Genomic DNA, 23,972 nt, shown 5'->3' with positions numbered 1-23,972 from the left:
CCGGCATGACAGTGCCACCAGCCATACTGCTCGTTCTGTGCTTGATTTCCTGCAAGACAGGAATGTCAGTGTTCTGCCATGGTCAGTGAAGAGCCCGGATCTCAGTCTCAAGCACGTCTGGGACCTGTTGGATCGGAGAATGAGGGCTAAGGCCATTCCCCCCAGAAATGTCCGGGAACTTGCAAGTGCCTTGGTGGAAGAGTGGGGATCACATGTCTGTGAAACTTGTTCAGTTTATGTCTTAGTTGTTATGTTCATACAAATATTTACATATTTACGCTGAAAATAAAAGCAGTTGAAAGTGAGAGGACGTTTCTTTTTTTTGTTGAGTTTATATTTGAATTATGATCCCTGAATTTAACATTTCAAGTAATGTTTAATGTGAACAACTTGATTTTTCCAGTAATGATAGTATTAGGGTTTACTGTGTAGCACTGTGGCGGAAAGCTTCGCACAAGCTTTGCACAATGACATTTTCCTTAGAAAATTTAAAAATCTAGTTATACATGGCATATTTAAAATCCTGTATATATCCTAAAAATAATTAATTTAATTGTCCAACCACTGTGCACCTCCTCTAGACTTGTTTTCATCAATTCATCTTATCTCATTCACTTGTCCAGTTTTTCAAGGGCTGTCTGAGAGGGAACCAATATTGTCACCCCTCTTAGAACCTTGTGAAATTGTGCCAACTGTCCTATTTAGTTCACCCAGTAATGCAAATTAAGTCATCATTTACTCACACTCATGTTATTCCAAACCCAAATTACTTTCTCTCTGGAACACAAAATGCAGAATGTTCAGTCTCAGTCACCATTTACTTTCATTGAATGGACAAAAGATGCAATGAAAGTGAATGGTGACTGAGACTGAGTCATTCTGCTAAACAAGTCCTTTTGTGTTCCACAGAAGAAAGAAAGTGATAAGGGTTTGGAAGAGCATAAGAGCAAGTAAATGAGGACAGAATTTTGGGTGAACAATCCCTTTAAACCACTTTCTTCTCTTTGCATGTTTAACCTGTCTTGTCCATCACTTCTTATCTCACTTTCTCCTTCCTGTCCTTCTTATCCCCTCTTCTGAATGCTGTGACTGCTCCTCTGGTCTCTGTGTAGAATATACAGCTCTATGGATAACAGGTTGCCCCAGTAAACAGCGTATGTATCGCCCCCGGGCCTCTGACCTGAACTATAACCTCTGTCTGAATCTTGCAATGATGGGAGAATGAGAGAGATCTGCAGATGACTGAATGAAATGTGAAGGGTGGTGGAGTGGACCTCAGAGGTCAGAGAGCATGTGGGGGTTTTGCCACAATCAGTGTGATTTGATTCTTATTGATTTGTTCTTTAACCACAACATGTCAGTTTCAAACTTCATCAGTGGGGTATATAGAGCAGGCTTGTGGTTTAGGTCTAGGTAAGAGTGGGTGGAGTTGTTGGTGCAAATGTTTTTTCTATTGAGCCAGAACTGAAGTCTTTCAAATGTACTTATGTTAAATAGATATTTCTCTGAATCTCACGTAACCTGTCAAGAACATGTCTGGGTCATATTTCACTCCAAAATAAAAAGAAAGAAAGAAGAACTTATATCATTATTTATTTTATTGTATTGTATTATATTTTTTGCATTGTGGCAGTATATTTATGACAATTAAGAACATTCTTCGGATTGTAATTACCATAAATCTACCATAATTGTTTATTGTAATGCAGAAAAATAATGTGATATTTAAATTGTATTTAAAAGCATGTTTGCCTAAAGGTAGTATATGGTAATATTTTTAATGCAAAATTGTATTTATTTATATATTTAAAATGTGACGTGGACATATTTTCTTGAGATTCACACACACACACACACACACACACACACAAAACACATGGACCTGTGTCTGTTGGAGTGTCTTTTCACAGCAGAAGACTGATGACACACCCATCTGTGGCACAAGTCTGCTCCCAATGTGATGGTCTCCGCGGTCACGAGGACGCACTTCTTCCTCCCCCATCCCAGGCCGTTCCGGGGTTAGTCACAATGTCCTTAGACTCAGCACGGCCACAAGTGGCACCTCAGGTTCCGCCCCGTCGCAAGGCCCCGCCCACCGGTACGTCCGACACGGTTGTTCCCTTGGTCCCCCTCGCACGGAGCTTGGGGGCGTGGCTCTCGCTCCCCAACCCATTGCGTTGGCTGATCAGGACTGTCCGACTTGGCTATGCAATTCAGTTCGCCAGGCGTCTGCCCAGGTTCAACAGTGTCTGCTTCACTGTGGTGAAAGGCAAAAATGCCGCTGCCTTGCGCACGGAGATCGCCTCCCTCCTACAGAAGGACGCGATCAAGCCTGTTCCTCCAGCCGAGATGAAGAAGGGTTTTACAATCAACGTACCCAAAAAAGGCGGAGGGTTGCGGCCAATCTTGTACCTGCGAGTTCTGAACCAGGCTTTGCATAGACTCCCGTTCAAGATGCTGATGCAGAAACGCATTCTAGCAAGTGTCTGGCATCAAGATTGGTTCGTGGCGGTAGACATGAAGAACGCTTTCTTCCATGTCTCAGTTTTACCCCAACACAGACCCTTCCTGCAATTTGCTTTCAAGAGCCGGGCATACCAGTACAAGGTCCTCCCCTTCGGTCTGTCCCTGTCACCTCGCGCCTTCACAAAGGTCGCAGAGGCAGCCCTTACCCCGCTAAGGGAAGTGGGCATCCGCATTCTCAACTATCTCGACAACTGGCTGATCCTAGCTCACTCGCGGGACTTGTTGTGTGCACACAGGGACCTGGTGCTCAGGCACCTCAGCCGGCTGGGGCTTCAGGTCAACTGGGAAAAGAGCAAGCTCTCCCCAGTTCAGAGCATATCTTTTCTCGTTATGGAGTTAGACTTGGTCCCACTGAAATTTTTCAGAGGCTCCTGGGGCATATGGCATCCTCAGCAGTGGTCACGCCACTTGGGTTGATGCATACGAGACCGCTTCAGCACTGGCTCCAGACTCGAGTCGCGAGATGCATCGGCGCACACTGCGTGCTCATCACGCAGGTCCGTCACCGTCTGTTCAGCCCTTGGTCTGACCTAGCATTCCTACGGGCAGGAGTTCCCCTAGGGCAGGTCTCCAGGCACATTGTGGTTACGACGGACACCTCCAAGCGTGGCTGGGGCGTCATATGCAACAGGCACGCAGCTGCCGGCCCTTGGACTGGTCCGCGACTGTGTTGGCACATCAACTGCCTCGAGTTGCTGGCAGTATTGCTCGCCCTGTGGAGGCTTTTGCCGTTGATCCGGGGAAAGCACGTATTTGTCCGGACAGACAACACGGCGACGGTTGCGCATATCAACCGCCAAGGCGGTCTATGCTCTCGTTGAATGTTGCAACTCGCCCGCCGTCTCCTCCTCTGGAGTCAGCAGCGGCTCAAGTCACTGCAAGCCACTCATATCCTGGGCAACCCCAACAGCACAGCGGACGCGCTGTCACTGCAGGTCACGCTCAGGGGAGAGTGGAGACTCCACCCACAGGTGGTTCAGCTGATCTGGAGTTGATTCGGTCAAGCGCAGGTGGACCTGTTTGCTTCCTGGGAATCCTCCCACTGCCCTCTCTGGTATTCTCTGACCGAGGCTCCCCTAGGCACAGATGCGTTGGCACACAGCTGGCCCCTGGGGCTGCACAAGTATGCGTTTCCCCCAGTGAGCCTACTTGCACAGATGTTGTGCAAGGTCAGTGAGGACGAGGAGCAGGTCATCCTAGTGGCACCTTATTGGCCCACCCGGACTTGGTTCTCGGACCTCACGCTCCTCGCGACCCAGCCTTGGCATTGCTGTGTCCAGTGCGTGCTTTGCTTATCTACTTGGACCACACGCAGAGCTTTAGAAGCTCCAAGCAGCTCTTTGTCTGCTTTGGAAGACAGCGGAAAGGAAGTGCTGTCTCCAAGCAGAGGATTGCACACTGGCTCATTGACGCCATCGCTATGGCATATCGCACCCAGGACCAGGGGTGTAGCGGCCTCCTGGGCTCTGACCAATGGCGTCTCTATAGCAGACATTTGTAGAGCAGTGGGCTGGGCAACACCTAACACCTTTGTGAGGTTCTACAACCTCCGGGTTGAGCCGGTTTCGTCCCGTGTGTTGTCAGGTTCAAACAGGTAAGTCTCGGGACAGCTGGTCGGGTGTACTACTTGCGCATAACGCCTTTCCCCTCCCTTGAGGCGAAGACGTGTGCTGTTTCTCCCAGTCGCGTTCACAAAATTGCGGACCCTGGATGTCCTTCCTCCTTAGCCCGGCCCAGTACTGGGGTAGGTGCTCCACATGTGCTGGTTACCCCATTGGTAACCCCATGGGATGTATTTTCCGCAAAATGGTTTCCTCGTTGGTAAACCGCATCTTTCTTGGGCAGACGCCCCTCTGCCCCGGGTCACCGTGTCTGTAGAAACTCCTCCCCCTCAGGTAGGACCTACCACGGGACCCTTCCACATGACGTGCTTCCGACTAGACTCAGTAAGACCATGTGACGTATTTCCACTTGAAATCCTCCCCCCCGGGTGGGGTGTGGTCTCCGCGGTGTCCTCCTCTTTGGAGGGACACCCCCCGACATAGACCTTATATGGCCCCCAGCTGAACGATTTCGTTCCTTTTGGGGAGAAAAAAAAAAGAGAAAAGGCCGCGGCTGGGCCGTCCGGTCCTCATTTTTTGTGCATTCGACTTGTCCCTGAGGTTCAGGGGACCGTTTGATGCTCACAAGTACGTGGGGGAGGTTACGTGACGGCCGGGTGCGCTGGCTACAAGGCACACAGAGGTCTGCCCATCTCGCCCCGCTAGTCCACGTAACACAGTTCAGTAGTCGTGGTGTTTTGTATAGGGACCCCTATTGTCACTTCATCGACAACGTCGAGTGAGTGACAGAATGGGAATGTCTCGTAACCTCCGTTCCCTGATGGAGGGAACGAGATGTTGTGTCCCTCCTGCCACAACACCGAACTACCCGCTGAATGGGCCGGGACCTTGTCTCGGCTCCTCAGTGCAAAACCTGAATGAGTGGTTGCATTCCAGCTCCTTTTATACCCGTATGTCCGGGGGAGTGGCATGCAAATCCTTATTGGCCTTTTCACAAAGATCAGAGATGTCTGTGGCTCCCAGGAGTGACCCCTAGTGTCACTTCATTGACACAACGTCACGTTCCCTCCATCAGGGAACGGAGGTTATGACAGTAACCGAGACGTTCCATTACCTTGTTACACAGGTCTTTTGACAGTTCTTTTCTGCTCCCCATGGCTCATTATCTAGCCTGCTCAGTGCATCCATGTGAGAGCTAACAAACTCTTTGACTATTTATACACAGACACTAATTGCAATTTTAAAAGACACAGGTTTGGGAAATTAACCTTTAATTGCCATTTAAAACTGTGTGTGTCACCTTGTGTGTCTGTAACAAGGCCAAACATTCAAGGGTATGTACATTTTTAATCAGGGCCATCTGGGTGATTTCTGTTATCATTATGATTTAAAAAGGAGCCAAACAACTATGTGATGATAAATGGATTCATATGATCACTATTCTTAAATAGAAGACGTATCAGTCATATTTTCAAAATCAATGCCAAAATGTCACAATTTCTGCCAGGGTATGCACACTTTTGAGTACAACTCTATATAATGTCTAAAGTTCCAGTCTTCTCCTCACACAAAGTTATCGTATGGCTTCAGAAAACTTGGAATTGTTGTTTTACGGAAAAAAGCAGCATGAACATTTTGCAAAACATCTCCTTTTGAAAGAAAAGTCACATGGGTTTGGAATGACATGAGGGTGATTTAAAGATAACAGAATTTTCATTTGGGTCAGTTATTTCTTTTATCGTTTTGGTAATGTTAATCCATTGAATGTTTTGTGCTAAATTTGTATTGATTTAGCTGTGACTAAAAACAGCGTAAAATTTTAAATGCTCACAACTGCTTGTTATTGATCTCTAAATCAAATCCACACTTAGTCAGAGAGAGGCACATTAAAGTCCTTTGTTTGTCTACTGATCCGGAATACATCTATTCAACCTGACGGTGTGTTTGCATTCTAATGGCTAATTGAGGGCGTCTGTAGGAAGCAGTAGTTTAATGAATGTGTGCAGATGCCCTGTATTTACTTAGTCTGTTATTCACAATGAGAGGGTAATTTCAATTCGGCTTCCTCAGATGACACAGCAGTTAGACAGGGCTGTTTGTCTGAGTTGACAACTGCACAGTTCCAGACTTTGATGGGTAAAGGGTATGTGTGTGTGTGTATGCGCATGCATGCTGGCATGGTGTAAGTGTGATTCGGGTTACTCATCTTAGAAGTCGACAGCAGAAATCACTGTTATTATCTCTGTTTTTAGATCAAAGAGTAAAATGCATCAGGGGATGTCTAAGTCACAAGTGGGCATGGCTGTGGTGTTACATATTATGATGACCTCACATTAATGGTTTCCTGTAACCATGGTATTGTGATGTCGTACTTCCAACAGACAGATGATACAATGAAATGGGAAAACAGCTATAGATGTTGAAGAAAGATAAGCATATACATATAAAGGAAGTGGAATAGCAAGTTGAAATTAATTTTTGTGGTAACCGACATTATGCAATAAATGCTGTCAATTGAGCTTAACTTGTATTAAACCCGGAATGTTCCTTTACCCCTCGGAATGCCTTGCCCCATAGAGGTCTGTTGACTTCTAATGGAAATTTAAACTTTTTTTTATTATTATTATTATTTAATTCTGCAGTTTCTTTACTAGAAACTTTGAGATAACAACTTTTGTTGAACATATAGTTTGTCTGCCAAACATTTTGAGTGGTCCAAATATCATCTGCAGCCTGAAACTGAACTTTTGGTCGGATGTTTGGAGTGAATGCATTTATCTGCATAGGAAAGCTATAGGATTCTCCCTTGCTCCCTATTTACTGAATAACTGAACCTCCAGTGTGCTACTGTATCTGTCTGCACTGGACTCAGAACAGTTCAAAATGCACCTTATTCTCATCCTAACTCCATATAAAGCCTCTGAAAGCAAAAAAAAATGTTCTCAATGTGAAAAGGCACAATAAATATAGGATTTCTCAGGAAAAAAGGCCTATAGTCCACATCAGTGGTCAATGTGTTTAACAGTGTGCCATTTGTAAAACCTTTATTAGGTTTCTTATCAGGTGTAATTTTTTGGTTACAGACAAACTCTGCTGTGGTCGGCACCATATTGTTTTGTCACATGACTCTGTGCATCGAAAGTTTAACCTTTTACTGACAGCCCAGAGTGTTCTGAACTGAGATCAATCAGTTTAAATTAAATGATGCATAGCATATAGTGAAGACAAAACACTATGTCCATGCAGGAGGATGCAGGGTCGCACAAAGATAAAGAAAAGGAGGGACAATTCGAAACACATTTTTGTAGTAATCAACATTATGCCAAAAATGCTGTCGATCACACTTAACTTGTATTGAACCCGGAAGATTCCTTTACCCATCTAAAATTCCTTGCCCTATGCATGTCCATTGTATGTGCAATACTGTAAATGGGGACAGTTTATGTTTGTCAAAATTATTGTCTGAGGTCCTCAACAGCATTCATTTTCATCAGGCAGATTTTTACCATATAGTGTTTGATTGGTGTCATAGATTCACCTTTCAAATTTTTGTCATTTTTGACACTTCTCTGTAGATAACACAACAAACATCTGCAATGTGTGTATGAGTTAAAGATCTGGTTTGTGAAACAGAACCATTCTTTCTCTTTTTATAACTTTCCTCTGGTTGTATCTCCACCGATAGGATTTTAAGCTAGAGGTACAGCAGTGGTATGGACTTGCATTATGGCTTGCTTGGTTGAGGCCCATGAACAGGAACAAAATATGTTTGAAGTTTATGCCTGGTTTTATGAATCAGTGTTGGGAAAAACTTTGAAAAGCTACTACAAACTATTCATGAAAGTTCAACTACATTTAATCTACCTATTTGAAAGAGAAGTTTAATATAACAAAAAGACAAAAAGCATTAGTATGGACCAAAACATATTATTTTGTACAATTATTGTGATAAATATTATGATACTGTTGTATATCAAGCATCTGCACAGGGACTGAATCGTTTATTTATTTATTTATTTATTTACTTGTTTATTTGAACCGAACGAACCCAATCTTCCCAATGCTCCTTGTCAGACAGTGGAAATTTAAAAAAGTGTGTTTGATTAATGCCTTAGCTTGCTCGGATGTAAAGCTGTGTATGTAACAAAATGTGACAAAAACAGTGACGTAACATTGTCATGCTTCACCGTACTCATTAAAAGGAGTGGCTTGATACAGGAAAAGCTTTGATATAAGCTGAGCCACTGTCATGCTACTGAAAACATTTAGGCTATGTTCAGACTGTCAGTCCAAATCCAATTTTTGTGGATATCCGATTGGAATTCGATCATATTGTTTCAGTCAGACCACTCTGATCAGATCTAAAGTGGCTTTTTGCCTTATGTCACTTTTCATGCTATGTCAAGACGCGTTATACGTCACACATTGTTGCAGGAAACATGCTGGCAGTGGTGGCGGAAATAAGCTGTGTGGTGGCAGAGTGTAGGTCTAGCTGAGAATATTATTAATGGAATTTTCCCACGCGCATTCTGAAGTTTTGACAGCCACATCGTTTCATCAAAGGTGGCTACCACACGAGTTCACCAGTCACTGCTAGTCTGTCTGGATGACACTGCTTAACTATGAAACAGGAGAAGATGGCAGCATGAAATAAAGCGGTGCATGCCAGCCTCTTCCGTCTCTGCCGCTGCCTCGTAAGGCATAGTCCAGTGCCACAGCTACACATAGCCATGTTATAAGCTAAAATCTCTATTCCATTCCCCTCCATGTTGTTTTTTTTCTTCTTTTTTGCATAATGACGCAGCATCATTCCAATAGCAACCAATGCAGATATGCCAGAAAATGAAGATAGCCACATGACACACAAATCGTATCTGATCAGTTGGGGACAGTCAATCATGAAGATCGGATTCCAATCGGATACACAAAAAAATGGATTTGGAATGATAGACTGAACATAGCTTTAGTTAGTCACTCCCCAACACTGTTACCGAGTTTCAGCATGGATCCTGTTGCTGATGGGGGTGAAGCATGGGTACAGAAAAACAACCTAACCTGGCTTGTCACCTTTCAGTTCCCATTTTCCAGTTTTTATTGGTGAATGAACAACATGAGCACCTTTTCCTTTGCTCCATTGAAAAAGGCTGTTTTTGGAATCTTAATGCTTACATTCAAATTAATCTTTATAGTTATGGTTGAGTTTACACACAAAAGATTCTGTCCCCACAAAAAAAGGTGGAATCTTCTCACATCTGTGCATTTCTTTCACATTTCTTGCCGAAGATAAGGTGTTTGGAAGTTGTCCGCAGAAATGCATGTAATGTGGATGCTTTGTATGTCTTTGCTTTTGTTTTGTCTTGTTTTTGAATGTACACAACTGGCATGTGTGTGTGCATTTCTGTATATCATTGTTCTTTGTGTTTGTTTCTGTTTAAGTCTAATATATGACCTTTATACTTGATGAACTTATTAAAATAGTTAACTTGTGCTGTTCTTACCCACTGATGGTATAAAAATCTGCACGTCTGCTCAGAACTGTGAGCTCAGATGAGTGATCTGTATGCACTTTTTCAGGTGCTGGAAGGCTGGTACCTTGAATGGCTCACCTATGACAGACTGCTTTCTTATTTTAAAGTCTGCAAGATTTTTGATATTGTTTTCTTTTCTTGTCTTACCCTCTTCACTACCACTCCTCACCAATCACAGTGTGCAGATGAGAACACGATGACTGACACCACTCTGCTTGTGCACTTCTTTGGCAAGAAAGGGAAGGCAGAGCTAACCTTTGATGACTTCTACAGGTATGAAAGCTTGGATTTAAAGTTGAGGTGCATGTGTAATTTATATTTAGCAAAAAAAAAAAAAAAAAAAAAAATCACTGTTTCAAACAGTCTCCAGAAAACATTCCCCACCTTCTCTTGGTTGTAAAAATAGATTGACCTGCCCCGAATGCACACCACTGGTCGAGCCAATGTAGCTGTGTTGGGATGGATGGGCCACTCAAACAAACAGAGGAATGTTTAGTGCCAAAGAGCCACAGTGTTGCACCTTTAAGCGAACTCAACCTACAGACTGCTTACTTATAGTTGACTGTGCATGCTAAGTTTGGATACATAAAAGAATAACATACATTTTCTTTAAAAAGTTCTAAAAACATGGCAATCATTGGCAGTCATTGATTGGTCACAACTGTCAGTCACATGCCAATAATCAGAATCAGAATGAGCTTTATTGCCAAGTATGCTTACACATACAAGAAATTCGTCTTGGTGACAGAAGCTTCCAGTTCACAAACAATACAACAACAAGACAGAGATAATACTAAAAAAATTGAATAAAAATAAAAAGTGAATAGAAAATATAAGTGTATATATAGAAATACACAATAAGACAATATATACACTACCGGTCAAAAGTTTTAAAACACTTACTCATTCTTTATTATATATATATATATATATATATATATATATATATATATATATATATATATATATATATATATATATATATATGTTTTTGTTTTTTTAATTATTATTTATTTTTATTTTTTTACATTTTAGAATAATAGAAAAGTCATCAAAACTATGGAATAACATAAATGGAACTATGGGAATTATGTTGTGACTAAATAAAATCCAAAATAAATCAAAACTGTGTTATATTTTAGCATCTTCAAAGTAGTCACCCTTTGCCTAGAATTTGTAGACAAGTACTCTTGACATTTTCTCAACCAACTTCTTGAAGTATCACCCTGGGATGCTTTTTAAACAGTACTGAAGGAGTTCTCATCTATGTTGGGAACTTATTGGCTGCTTTTATTATTATTTGGTCCAAGTCATCAATTTCAAAAACTTTTTTTTATTTTTATTAAATTATAGTTTTATAATTAAATAAATTAATATGGTGGCACAATTATATTTTTTTCTACAAAAATAATTTCAAACATATGCCTTCAGATCAAAGGATATTTAAGATCATGAGAAACATTTCTGTCAAGTGTTTCAAAAGTATTGACCGGTAGTGTATACACACACAGTGTGTGTATATATATATATATATATATATATATATATATATATATATATATATATATATATATATATATATATATATATACAGTATGTACAAATACAAATCTGTTATATACAGATGCAAGGGAATGTATGGCAGAAGAGGTAGGGTATGTTAGATAAATCTAAATAGACTAAGCTGTGTATTGCACATAATTATTGCAGTATTGCAGTTTTAAATGTTCATGAGACAGATAGCCTGAGGGAAAAAACTGTTCCTGTGCCTGATGCTTCGGGTGCTCAGTGCTCTGTGGCACCATCCAGAAGGCAACTGTTCAAAAAGGTGTACAGTTCTTGAAGGGAGAGCAGGGGGCAACCAATAATCCTCTCAGCAGTCTGAAATGTACTTTGTAGTCTTCTGATGTCTGATTTCGTAGCTGAACCAAACCAGACAGCTATTTAAGTGGAGAGGATAGACCCAATGACTGCTGAGTAGAACTGTATCAGCAGCGCCTGTGGCAGGTTGAACTTCCTCAGCTGGCGAAGGAAGTACAACCTCTGCTGGGCCTTTTTAACAATGAAGTCAATGTGGGTCTCCCACTTCAGGTCCTGTAGAGATAGTAGTGCTCAGGAACCTGAATGACTCCAATGCTGCCACAGTGCTGTTTAATAGAGACATATGCACAACAGAGCGACACAAAATAACAGAATGTTTCTCACTCTTACCATTTATTTATCTGAATTTTTGTATTTTTGTACAGTAACTTACAGGCAAAATGTGGGTCATGATTTCTTAATGTAAGTTAAGAGAGAGAGAGAGAAGAGAGAGAGAGAGAGAGAGAGAGCGATTGAGTGTGTGTTTCTTAAACAGCTTGACTTTTCACAGTTGTATCAGAATTACCTTTTTGGACATGCATATATACAGTAAATATATGTTCAATAATTGGGAATATTCTGGATAAAGTGTTTACGTGAATAACATTTATGATTGATACATGGCACATGCCTATACAGATTTCTAGAAACCATAAAATAGGATTAATCAAGTCATGGTAATGGGATTAAAGTGTTTCCAAGACGCAAATGGAATATGATGAAATTCTTATTAATAACAGAATATTCTTGTGTATGTACAGATATTGTCGTCCTTCTTTCAGATTCATGGATAATCTGCAGACTGAGATGTTGGAGATTGAGTTCCTGGCCTATTCTAAAGGCATGACCACCATCAGTGAGGAGGACTTCGCCCGAATCTTGTTGCGATACACTAATGTAGAGGATATCTGCAGCTATCTGGAGAATGTGCGTCAGTGCATACCTGATGAGAAGGTAATGAGTAACCCCACCTAGCTGCTAAGTTTATTTGAAAGGAAAAGCATAGGTCAATTGTGGTGACCACCTGGCCCCGCTCACACTTTCACCTCTCTAACTTACCCTTTTCATCCCCAAATCTGGCCCTGCTCCCAGCAGCTTTACATCTACAAGAAGGTTATTGGTTAAAGCCTAGGGACATTTCTGTTGTGCCCATGGGAAAGCTCTCAAAGAGTTTAAAATTGCTGTGTCATTCAGCTAAAAAAGACAACTTCTGTCTCCTAACACATACCCCTTCTATCCAAGGTCAAAATTCTAGAGCACACAAATTCCCACTCCTTGAGTGGTCCTTCACCCTTGAATGCTCCTCTGCCCCATCAGCAGATAGTGATTGTATAGTGTGACACTTGTATGTAAACTGCAGTTAAATCTTATTGTCTCCCTGTTCTCATCACTACACAAGTAATCTCACTAAACCATTTCATCCTGCAAACAGACTTCCTTCTTAGTACCATGTTTATTTAAGAAGCAAGTGTCAGAGGCCTGGGTCAGCGAGTATTGACGCTGACTACCACTCCTGGAGTCGTAAGTTCGAATCCAAGGTGTGCTGAGTGACTCCAGCCAGGTCTCCTAAGCAACCAAATTGGCCCGGTTGCTAGGGAGGGTAGAATCACATCGGGTAACCTCCTCGTGGTCGCGATTAGTGGTTCTCGCTCTCAATGGGGCGCGTGGTAAGTTGTGCATGGATCGTGGATAGTAGCATGAGCCTCCACATGCAGAGTCTCTGCGGTGTCATGCACAACTAGCCACATGATAAGATGCGCAGATTGACATCTCAGAAGCGGAGGCAACTGAGACTTGGATTGAGGTGAGTAACCGTGCCACCACAAGGACCTACTAAGTAGTGGGAATTGGGCATTCCAAATTGGGAGAAAAGGGGATCAAATTTGATAAATTTGATAAGATTTGAAGCAAGTGTCAAACTCACACTTTTGTAGTAAAGAGCTGGCTGACAACTAATACATTTGGAAAAGCATTAAAACTTCTACATATACACTGGCAGCCAAAGGTTTGGAATAATGAACAGATTTTGCTCTTATGGAAAGAAATTGGTACTTTTATTCACCAAAGTGGCATTCAACTGATCACAATGTATAGTCAGGACATTAATAACGTGAAAAAATTACAATTTGAAAAAATTATTTTAAACTACTTCAAAGAGTTCTCATCAAAATAAATCCTCCACATGCAGCAATGACAGCTTTGCAGATCCTTGGCATTCTAGCTGTCAGTTTGTCCAGATACTCAGGTGACATTTCAACCCACGCTTCCTGAAGCACTTGCCATAGATGTGGCTGTATTTCAAGGGCACTTCTCACGCACCTTACAGTCTAGCTGATCCCACAAAAGCTCAATGGGGTTAAGATCCATAACACTCTTTTCCAATTATCTGTTCCATTGTCTGTGTTTCTTTGTCCACTCTAACCTTTTTTTTTTTTTTTCTGTTTCAAAAGTGGCTTTTTCTATGCAATTCTTCCCATAAGGCCTGCACCCCTGAGTCTTCTCTTTACTGTTGTACATGAAACTGGTGTTGAGCAAGTAGAATTCAATGAAGCTGTCAGCTGAGGACATGTGAGGCATCTATTTCTCAAACTAGAGACTCTGATGTACTTATCCTCTTGTTTAGTTGTACATCTGGCCTTCCACATCTCTTTCTGTCCTTGTTACAGCCAGTTGTTCTTTGTCTTTGAAGACTGTAGTGTACACCTTTGTATGAAATCTTCATTTTTTTGGCAATTTCAAGCATTGTATAGCCTTCATTCCTCAAAACTATGATTTACTGACAAGTTTTTAGAGAAATCTGTTTCTTTTTTTTGCCATTTTTGACCTAATATTGACCTGAAGACATGCCAGTCTATTGCATACTGTGTCAACTCAAAACAAACACAAACACAATATTAAGCTTCATTTAATGAACCAAATAGCTTTCAACAGTGTTTGATATAATGGCAAGTGATTTTATATTACCAAATGAGCAATTTAGCATGATTACTCAAGGATAAGGTGTTGGAGTGATGGCTGCTGGAAATGGGGCCTGTCTAGATTTGATCAAATATGACTTTTTTCAATTAGTGATGGTGCTGTTTTTTACATCAATAATGTCCTTATTATACTTTGTGATCAGTTGAATGCCACTTTGATGAATTAAAGTACCATTTTCCTTCCGAAACAGCAAAATCTGTACATTATTCCAAACTTTTGGCCACCAGTGTATACACAATTATATTTGCTCATGTAGATGTTGCATTTCACTTATATATAATAACAGAATTATTCTGCATTATGGTATGATTGCTACTAATAGAGATTAATATCTTTACTATTTACTTTAACACAGCTATTTACTTGTAACAAAGTTGAACAACTATGCTTACTATGGTTAGTTCAATACTGTGTGCACACTGTAATTTAATATACAGCAGACAAACAATACTGTAATTAATTTTTCTGTATGGCTGATTTACTGTATTTTAATTTATGTCATACAAACAACTACCATAATTTTACAGTACAGCATATACTGTATGTCATTATACATGTATACTACTGCAGTTAGTTTAACAGTAATTTTACTGCTGTATGAAATACAGCAACTTCCTGCCTATATGTTGCCAGTAAGTTACTGATGATTTAAACAGGAGTATTGATAATGTTCATTAAGTGCACGTGAAATACAGTGCACGTTCTGCAGGTTTATGTTCCACTGCAGTGTACAAACAGTTCCTGTGTGCTCTCTATCATCCCTTTTCTATCACACACTGGAAGAAACCAGAGGTTGGTCCCTACCAGAGTGATTTGATGTTCTTTTTTTTTTTCTCTTTCCTTCACATTTGGCCTTGTGGCAAATGCTCAAGAAAGTAAATTCCCATTTATTTTCGACTTGCCAAGATTACATTGTTGTGAGAGCTGATTACAGTGATAAGCTTCCATACAGTTTGTCTGAGTTTTAGAAGTTCATAGTAAGATGCAGTGGTCCAAAAAGTGTTAAAACACTTACACCGGGGGCCTGGGTAGCTCAGCAAGTAAAGATGCTGACTACCACACCTGGCGTCGCAAGTTCGAATCCAGGGCGTGTTGAGTAACTCCAGTCAGGCTTCCTAAGCAACCAATTGGCCCGGTTGCTAGGGTCATATTGGTTAACCTCCTCGTGGCCACTATAATGTGGTTCTCGCTCTTGGTGGGGCGCGTGGTGAGTTGTGCGTGGATGCCGCGAGAATAGTTGAGCCTCCACACGTGCTAGGTCTCCGCGGTAATGCGCTCAATATGCCATGTGATAAGATGCACAGATTGACGGTCTCAGACACGGAGGCAACTGAGATTCGTCCTCCACCACCCAGATTGAGGCAAGTCACTGCGCCACTACGAGGACTTAGAGGGAATTGGGAATTGGGCATTCCAAATTGGGGAGAAAAGGGGAGAAAAAAACACACACACACACACAAAAAAAAACACTTACACTAAAAAATTTATGAATGTCATTGCATTAAATAACAAAATAAAAAATCGCGTGGCATGTCTGTAAGTCTATTAAAGAAGTATACTACAAGTACACTTTGCAAGCAATGAAATCAGTCGTGAGCCAAGACTCCCATGCACTGTGCTTGACAAGCTATTCGAATGACACGCAGAGTTGCTGCCTAAAGGGTGTTTCAAATCGGCCACATATGAGGCTTCATTTCAGTGAAGATGCTGCCATAGAAGGCAGCTGCCTATGGAGGCAGAATAAGGCAAGGCAGTTCAATAGGATTTGGAACAGACCCATACTGTTCAAAAATAAGACAAAACGGATTTGGACACGTTCTGGTTGTGCAAACAAATTATGATGAACAACTCATGTATGCTATGCTGCTGGAACACTTTTGTGAACATGAGGGGGGGCGAGTTCATGCATCCATTAAAGTGACCTTGGAACCAATTGGGCAACAATAATCGCAAAAAAGGCAATAATGGCAAAGTGAACTTAGTTCTGACAAGGGGTAGCATCATTTGTGTGCAGATGGTTTGATATTTTGTTATCTACGTATGATATTCATACATTTTCATGTTTGGCTTAAGTATTTTTATAAATGCATTTGTGTCAGTTTATTGGCATTTGGAGAAGTGCGTGCATGTGTATATGCTTTGAGCCAAGATAGTATTTTAATACAGATTGTCATGCGTTCTTTCTATAGAGGGTCACCTGATGTAGGTTTCTCCATGCCTGACTGCCCTCCTTTATCCTTGTCTTCTTTCCCAGATCTGTTTGTGTTGAGGGTATCAGGTTTGGGGGGCCTCTTTGACACTGTTTGCACATTTGGCTAGAATGACTTAACCCTCCTCTGCAATTCCCACGGAATAGACCCTAAACTCTCACTTATGGTGTTTTATGGTTTTCTACCATAAGTGCCAAGTCCTGAACTCAATCAAACAAAATCCAGTCTTAAACATACTGTACATCAATCCTGAACTTAAACTTATCCCTAACTAACCCCCAGCTAAGCCTAACGTGTCACTAGAACAATATTAAATTCTCACCAGAGAGGTTTACAGAGATTACCATAGCTGTGACAATGGCAGCAACCACTTTTCCTGCATTTGGTTAAGGTATTTTCTCCCTTTATATATTTACCCTTTATCCATATAATACATCTATCACCCTCAGGAAAAAGGTTTAAAATCTGACCTGAGACAGGATGATCTTGCTTTGAGGTCTAATCATAGATTTCGGGCTAATACTTTACAATGATGTTTCCTTTGTTGAGGGTTTATGAAGGGGTTCATTTATAACGTGAGGTAAAATGGCTCACTATTTGGCTGGTATTACATGAAAGTCACCCTTTTTATGCATGTTGTTATAACTGCATATCTATGATTTCCAATGCTTTTGTAAATGAATTATTAGTCATTAATGAACGCCTTTATAACCATGTAAAATGTTACAGATTTCATGTTAAATGTCACAAATGGGTCAGTATTGCAAAATGAACCCTGACACAAAGCAGAAAGGTCTTAAAGGGGTTTATTTTGCAATAACATCCAACTCACTGAATGTTATCTGGCCTATTACACAGACACTTACCAAATAAATAAATAAATGGCCATGAAATATTGATTTGAGTTTATTATGAATTAGTTTATTATGTGAAAAGAGACTGCAGAGCTATGTAGGAAATTGGTTGATTGCTTTATGACTGCATGCAGAATGCAGCAATTGACCAGTCAGAATGAATTTGTAATAAGAAGGGAAAATCTCTTCAAAAGTCCAGAAGGCTGGTGGAGTTCTGTTGTCTGTTAAACCTTGAGTTCTCGCTAAGGTATCTCTTTTATTTCCGTCTATGATCTCAAGCTGTTTGTTTTCACCTCTCCACATTCAGACAGGCTGACAAGTTTATGACATAGTGCTTTAAAATGGCTCATGCCTTTCATCATTGCATGTGTCACTGTATGCAGTGAAGCGACCATATATCTTTGGCAGAGCACAAGAGCTAAATGCGCATCAGCTAACAAGCATGAGTTGCACAGCGACAGTCATGTTTGTGGAATTCTTCTTTCTTTGAAATGGAATGGAGTAACAATTAATGGCAGCAATGTTTGTTAGACTGGATGTCTCAGATAAATTCATTTCTGTTTTTTTTTTTTTTTTTTTTTGTTTTGTTTTTTTGCTAATGTTTCTTTTCCATGTACAGGGCATCAACTTTGAAGAGTTTAGGTCTTTCTTTCAGTTCCTTAATAACCTTGAAGACTTTGCCATTGCTATGCAAATGTACAACTTTGCTTGCCGTTCAATTGGACAAGGTGAACTATTTTTTACTTTAATACATATATAAAATGCATACTCAAAATCTACAATTAAAACACTAAATATTTGCTGATCAGATTAGATTAGCTAACTGATCTTTGGTGAGGATTTTCATTAGGATATTGATTTGTGGTATTGTAGAACTAGAAATAATTGTATAATGATTACAATTAACTATCCTCTGAATATATCCTCACTTTCTCAGATGAGTTTGCACGGGCGGTGTATGTCGCCACAGGCCTAAAGTTGACCCGTCACCTGGTTAACACCATCTTCAAGATCTTTGACGTGGATCATGATGATCAGCTCAGTTACAAAGAGTTCATCGGTATCATGAAGGACCGGCTACACCGTGGAGGCAGGGTGAGAAAAAACAGAGATAATCTTTTGTCTTAATTTCTTAAAAGCACATTTTTAACTCACAGTCTTATTCATTAATCATCTTGCCCTACATAGATTTTTGTCCAATTAAAGGCTCTCTAGATTGAGAATGTCCCTCCCGCTAATACCAAATGCAACTGTGAAGTCCATGGCTGTGACACAAGCCCTTCAATCTGAAAAAAGCACAAGCCCTTCAATTTGTCCCGCCTCAACTGTTTCAATATGAAATAGGTCAACATCGTAAAAAAAAAAAAAAAAACTGTGCTCCTCAAGTCATTTCATTGAGTGCAACAGGTACTGAGCAGTGTCAAGACATAATCACTGCAACTCCAGTGCCATCTAGTGCTGAGTACGTCTCAGTAATCTATTAGCTTCCTGAAGGGTTGTCATCATCATAATCAGGTCAAATACGAAATTCATTGTTAAAGGTGCACTCAGTAATTTTTTCCTCATTAAAAAAGTTTTACTCCTAAAGAAATGAATAGTAATTTTGAAACATATGTATAAAATCATGACCACTCACGTGAGATGAGGACTCCAGTCATATCAGTAGCCGGAGGTGGAAAGTAACAAATTACAACTACTCTTGTTACAGTACTTGAGTACATTTTAAAACAAAATTCTACTTTTTTAAGTATAAATAAATAATAGTACTTTTACTTGAGTTGATTAAAAATGAAGTATTCAACTTTGCCACAGTTATTTTTCACCACAATTACAAAGTGCAAAAAAATACATAATATTTCTGAATTTTTGGGAAGTTTTTTGGGAAGAAGAAATCGGCAAGTTATAAGCGCTAAATCTGTTTATAAACTAAAATGTGCTGTGCGTGGCACGACGAAAGCCTGCAGGGCACAGCATCATGAGCACAGCAGCAGCTTGCATAAGCTGCTGGCGGTGTTTAAATCTCTTCTCTAGCTTCTCCAAGACTTTCTGCCCTGTCACTATACAAGAACTGTAATACTGTGATTTTCTGCATATTTCATTTTATTCTGGAAAGGAGCAGTTCATTCAGGTACGAGGGAACCGTCTGAACACGTTTAACCACTGATCAAACTTAACTTGTTTTTAAGGTAGGCAATGTTTTAACTGTATCAAATATTAACACAATGTAGTTTGACATATATGTGGGGATATCTTGTTTACTTGCTACTATATGTCTAAAACAAATTTTTTAAATACCTTAGAAAGATATAATGCTAATTGTATCAGAAATGAATGGGGACTCGGGGGGCAAAGATGCCACAGAAATTGACAAAAATATCCCCGAAATTCAAAATATGGGGGCAAAAAAATGCCCACGCAACGAGTTCCAGTGTTTTATTAATAATATCTTATGTAGTTAATTACATACATTGCGATCTTCTTTTGACTTTTCACTGAACATTATTTTTTCCTGCCATCCGGTTCCTCGCACCATCGCATGCACAGACGGGCTCTCCGCTTCTGTCAATCCGCATCTGTTCGGTATTGTACTCCCGCGTTAAATTCCGTAACCATTTGCCCCGTTTGTTCAAAATAAACTGTCCTAGTGGGTAACACACTCGCTCATGGTGCTATACTGTACTTCCCTGCCTTGTGCTGCTGTTTATCTGTCTGAAAAGCCTCACCTGTAAGAGGCCAAAAGTGTGCAAGGGATGGGTGTTGTATAAAGAAGGTATGAGAAATCACAAAACATAATGTAACCAAATGCTACAATTTACTTAAAAATAATATCTCAATATGTTAAATAACCATAATGTTAATTAAGACTTTATTATTACAACTGGAATACAATAATACAATAATACACATACAGAACAGCCACTTTTAGTTTTTGAATCAATCATATCGCTCACTAAACTGCGATGTTTATTTTTGACTTATTTTATTCAGTTGGCATGTAGGAGTTGATAACAGTTTGCTTAATAATCTCATTCCATATCTGGATACTTGCTGCAATATCATAGGGGATAAATTTCAGGATAAAATTAAATGAAATTGAATTATATTAGTTTTGTACAGTATGTTAACTTAATAGCCAAAATACTTGGACATACTTGAATGAGAATAAACCTGAAATAGGAATGTGTTTCAGTCACAATGCACATTATGTAGTTTAGAGACGATTTAGAGACATTTAGAATGTTAAAAAATGGTTATTTCTTTTTAAATAAATGTTGTATTCTTTAAATTTTCTGTTTGTCCAAGAATCCTCTTGCAGCAATGCAGGTCTTTGGCATTTAGAAGCTGCTAGTTTAGGACCTGTGAGGAGTCTGTTTCTCAAACTAGAGATTGTGATTTACTTGTCTTTTTGTTGTGCATCTGGGCCGTCCACTTCCCTCTTTATCCTGGTTAGAGATTCTTTTTTCAAAACAATAATGCATGGAATAGCCATCATCTCTCTAAAACTGTCACGGTCCGGTCACCTTGTCAGGTTTAGGTTCTACCTGATGGGATCGTGGCAGTATCGGCCCCTTGTCTGTTTCTGTCAAAGCGTGTTTAAGTTTTGCCCTTATGTGTTTCAGGGCTGATTATTACAACCTTCAGCTGCGAGCGACACCTGCCCCATGTTTGTTTCTCTTATTTAAACCCCCACGTGTGTCATGTCCGATGTCGGATCATTGTCTGCTGTCGTTGTGACTGTTTACTGCCACTGTGTGTTGTACTGTCATGTTTGTGACTGTTACTTTGGTGTTAGCTGTCTTGTCTAAACTTTGCTCTTTTGTATAGTTGGAGCTTGCTTGTGTGCCTGTCTGCAGAGGTGTGGTTACCCTCTTGTTGGCCTCTGCATTCACTGGTGATCGTTTGCCCAGTTCCCTGGGAGGAGGATTCCTCGTTTCCGCCCGCGTGTCGGGGGAAACCGTCGCCTGGGCTTGACTTTGAGTTTGAAGAAATAACTTTTGTCTTTGATTAATAAAGCCAATTGAACTGTTACCTCTGCTTTTGGGTCCTGTCTTCCCACACTCTGACTTTAGGAGAAAATAGAATTTCTAGAGAAATGTGTTTCTTTTTGCCTATTTTTAAAATCAAAATTTTACTTGCAAGCGTAAAGCAACTTAATACCTCAGCAAATGTGGTAAAAAGCCACTGTATTGTGATTTCCGCATGGTAGCACAACCATTTTCAATTCTTCTAATAATAAGAAAATGTTCTTGAGTACCAAATTAGCACTTTAGAATGCTTTTGTAAGGAATAGGTGACACAGTATGTTTGCCATCACGAGTAAAGAAAATACCATTTAATACAATTATTTCCGTAATAATATTGGCAATTAATGATTTTGGCAGTATTTTTGATTAATTTAATGCATCCTTGGTGAAAGGACGCATCAATTTTTTTCAGGAACAAAAATTTCTTTGTGTTCTAAAAATGGAAACGTATGTACTATATAATATAATTTTCATAAAATAACTTGTAATTACTTGAGTAGTTTTTCGGCAAACTACTTATTTACACTTACTTGAGTAATAATATTTCTCAGTACTTCTACTTGTACTCAAGTGAATTATTTCTTCAGGAGCAGTTCTTTTACTTAAGAAAAAAAAAATGTACTCTTTCCACCACTGTCAGTAACCTTATAAAAGCTGTTTTATTCTACATGGGGGCAGCCATGTTAGAATCACATGACCAGCTGAATACTACTCGCTTAATCATAATCATTAAGTAACCGTCTTGTTATTGGACACTTTCACTCTTGGATTAAATTAATCATGGCTGAATGTGAATAGTGAATTTCTATAATAGCACCTGTAACTGAAAACTTTGATATTGATTTTAAATTATGCTGCATCCACAAGATAACACAAACAAAAAGTTACTGAGTGAACCTTTAAATTTATCTCTGAAGAATTGTGATGTTGCCCTGGCCTACATAGCAGGGAAATTGCTTCTGTAGCATGCTTTTTTTTTCTGATAGTAATGAACAACGCTGCTCCTGTAATGTTCTTCACATACTGTACACAAATCCATTCTCTCTCTTTCTCTCTCGCTTCCTCCCTACTTGCAGGGCTACAAGGCTGTAGAGCGATTTACTTCCTTTAGGTCATGTCTGAAGAAGGATCTGGCTGGCAGATAAGTAACCATGGGCTCCCTCTCTCACTGTCTCTCCCTCTGTACCCAATAAGAGTAATGTGGTATATAGCTATCCATATAATAACTCCCACTGCAACCCTACTCATGGACTTATGCTGTTTTTGAAGTTTGCAAGATGTCATTTGTAGTCGACAAGTGGCTGAAATAGAACGTGCATCTCATAACTTAGGCTTCTTTAAATTAATGTTTTGTAATTTAAAGAGATTCTAGTAAATTTGTTAATTCAGTTAAATTTCTGTATTGTGAGAAATGTACTGTATGTTGCAACAATTTAATTCAATATATGACACTGTCTATGTTTGTATGGGAAATCTTGTAGATATTTTGCTTCATATCTATTGTTTTCAATGGTGTTATACTCAGAGAGTAAATACATTTAATTAGAAAGAAGGTTCTATCTGCTCCGCTTCATTTCCCTTTGCACCAGGTGAATGAGGGTCCTGGATTTTCCTTCTCACAAAGAAACAGATTTGTCTGATTTGGAAGCATTCCAGAGAGAAGTCGTATTGCAAGAGATTCCACAGATCTACCTCTTTCTCTTCTCATCCTCTTCTGATCTTGCACAGCATGTTCTGTACCAGCATAGCCTTGCATGATTGAACTCTTTAAACTGTAGTACTCATATAATCTTGTTTGCATGTGAGAAACCTTTGCCTTGTAACTGAATTGAAATTGTTACAGGTTCATACGTTTTGTATGTTTTAAAGTCACGCATAGATGCTCAGAAAAGGTAGAGTTCATGTATTTTTGTATATTAAGCAGGATGTTACAAATACTCAATTATGGTGTTTAAATAAGTAGATTATTATTTACGCTTTGTATATTATTTTACAATGATAAATACAAAGAATCATAATTGCCAATATGTACCAAATTATACTGCGTAAAAATAGATACTTGGTGTTTGGGTTTATTAGAGGGCTATGTGTAATATAATCATGTTCTTTAACTTTAATCTTAATATGGTATTATTTATCTCACACATAATTCATTTTGGTTCAACTATGAGATGTCTTTGCACAAATATTACACAAGATTTGTGCAGTCTTAGGCCAAGACCAGCACAGTTTAATTATGCTGTGTTATGTAACTTAATCTTGAGAGAATAACACTATAACTTAACCTTGAGATCTTGATAAATAAAGACTTGAAATTCCATCAAAATTTTGAAAAGTTGTGCAATGGAAGTGTTTTAATATGGATATGATACAAATATCACAATTTATGTGTAGCAAAGATACAAAAAAATGAGTCTATTACATATAT

General features: G+C 39.6%; 1 protein-coding gene across 2 annotated transcripts in view; it reads left to right on the top strand.

The window, feature by feature from the left end:
- LOC127444531 (calcium uptake protein 3, mitochondrial-like) overlaps positions 1-22,689 on the top strand; it is a 38,799-nt gene extending 16,110 nt beyond the window's left edge. Inside the window, exons 8-12 of one of the 2 annotated variants that reach the window (XM_051703942.1) lie at positions 9,795-9,889; positions 12,259-12,430; positions 18,139-18,247; positions 18,457-18,614; positions 22,621-22,689. In XM_051703942.1, the coding sequence (XP_051559902.1) occupies positions 9,795-9,889; positions 12,259-12,430; positions 18,139-18,247; positions 18,457-18,614; positions 22,621-22,689 (603 nt within the window). Of the gene's footprint in view, positions 1-9,794; positions 9,890-12,237; positions 12,431-18,138; positions 18,248-18,456; positions 18,615-22,620 lie in introns of both variants that reach the window. The other variant, XM_051703941.1, reaches the window with a different exon arrangement.
- Positions 22,690-23,972: the final 1,283 nt, after the last annotated feature.

This window comes from Myxocyprinus asiaticus, chromosome 8 (assembly GCF_019703515.2).
Source record: "Myxocyprinus asiaticus isolate MX2 ecotype Aquarium Trade chromosome 8, UBuf_Myxa_2, whole genome shotgun sequence".
Lineage (NCBI taxonomy): Eukaryota > Metazoa > Chordata > Actinopteri > Cypriniformes > Catostomidae > Myxocyprinus > Myxocyprinus asiaticus.
This window is presented reverse-complemented; position numbering and strand designations above follow the sequence as displayed.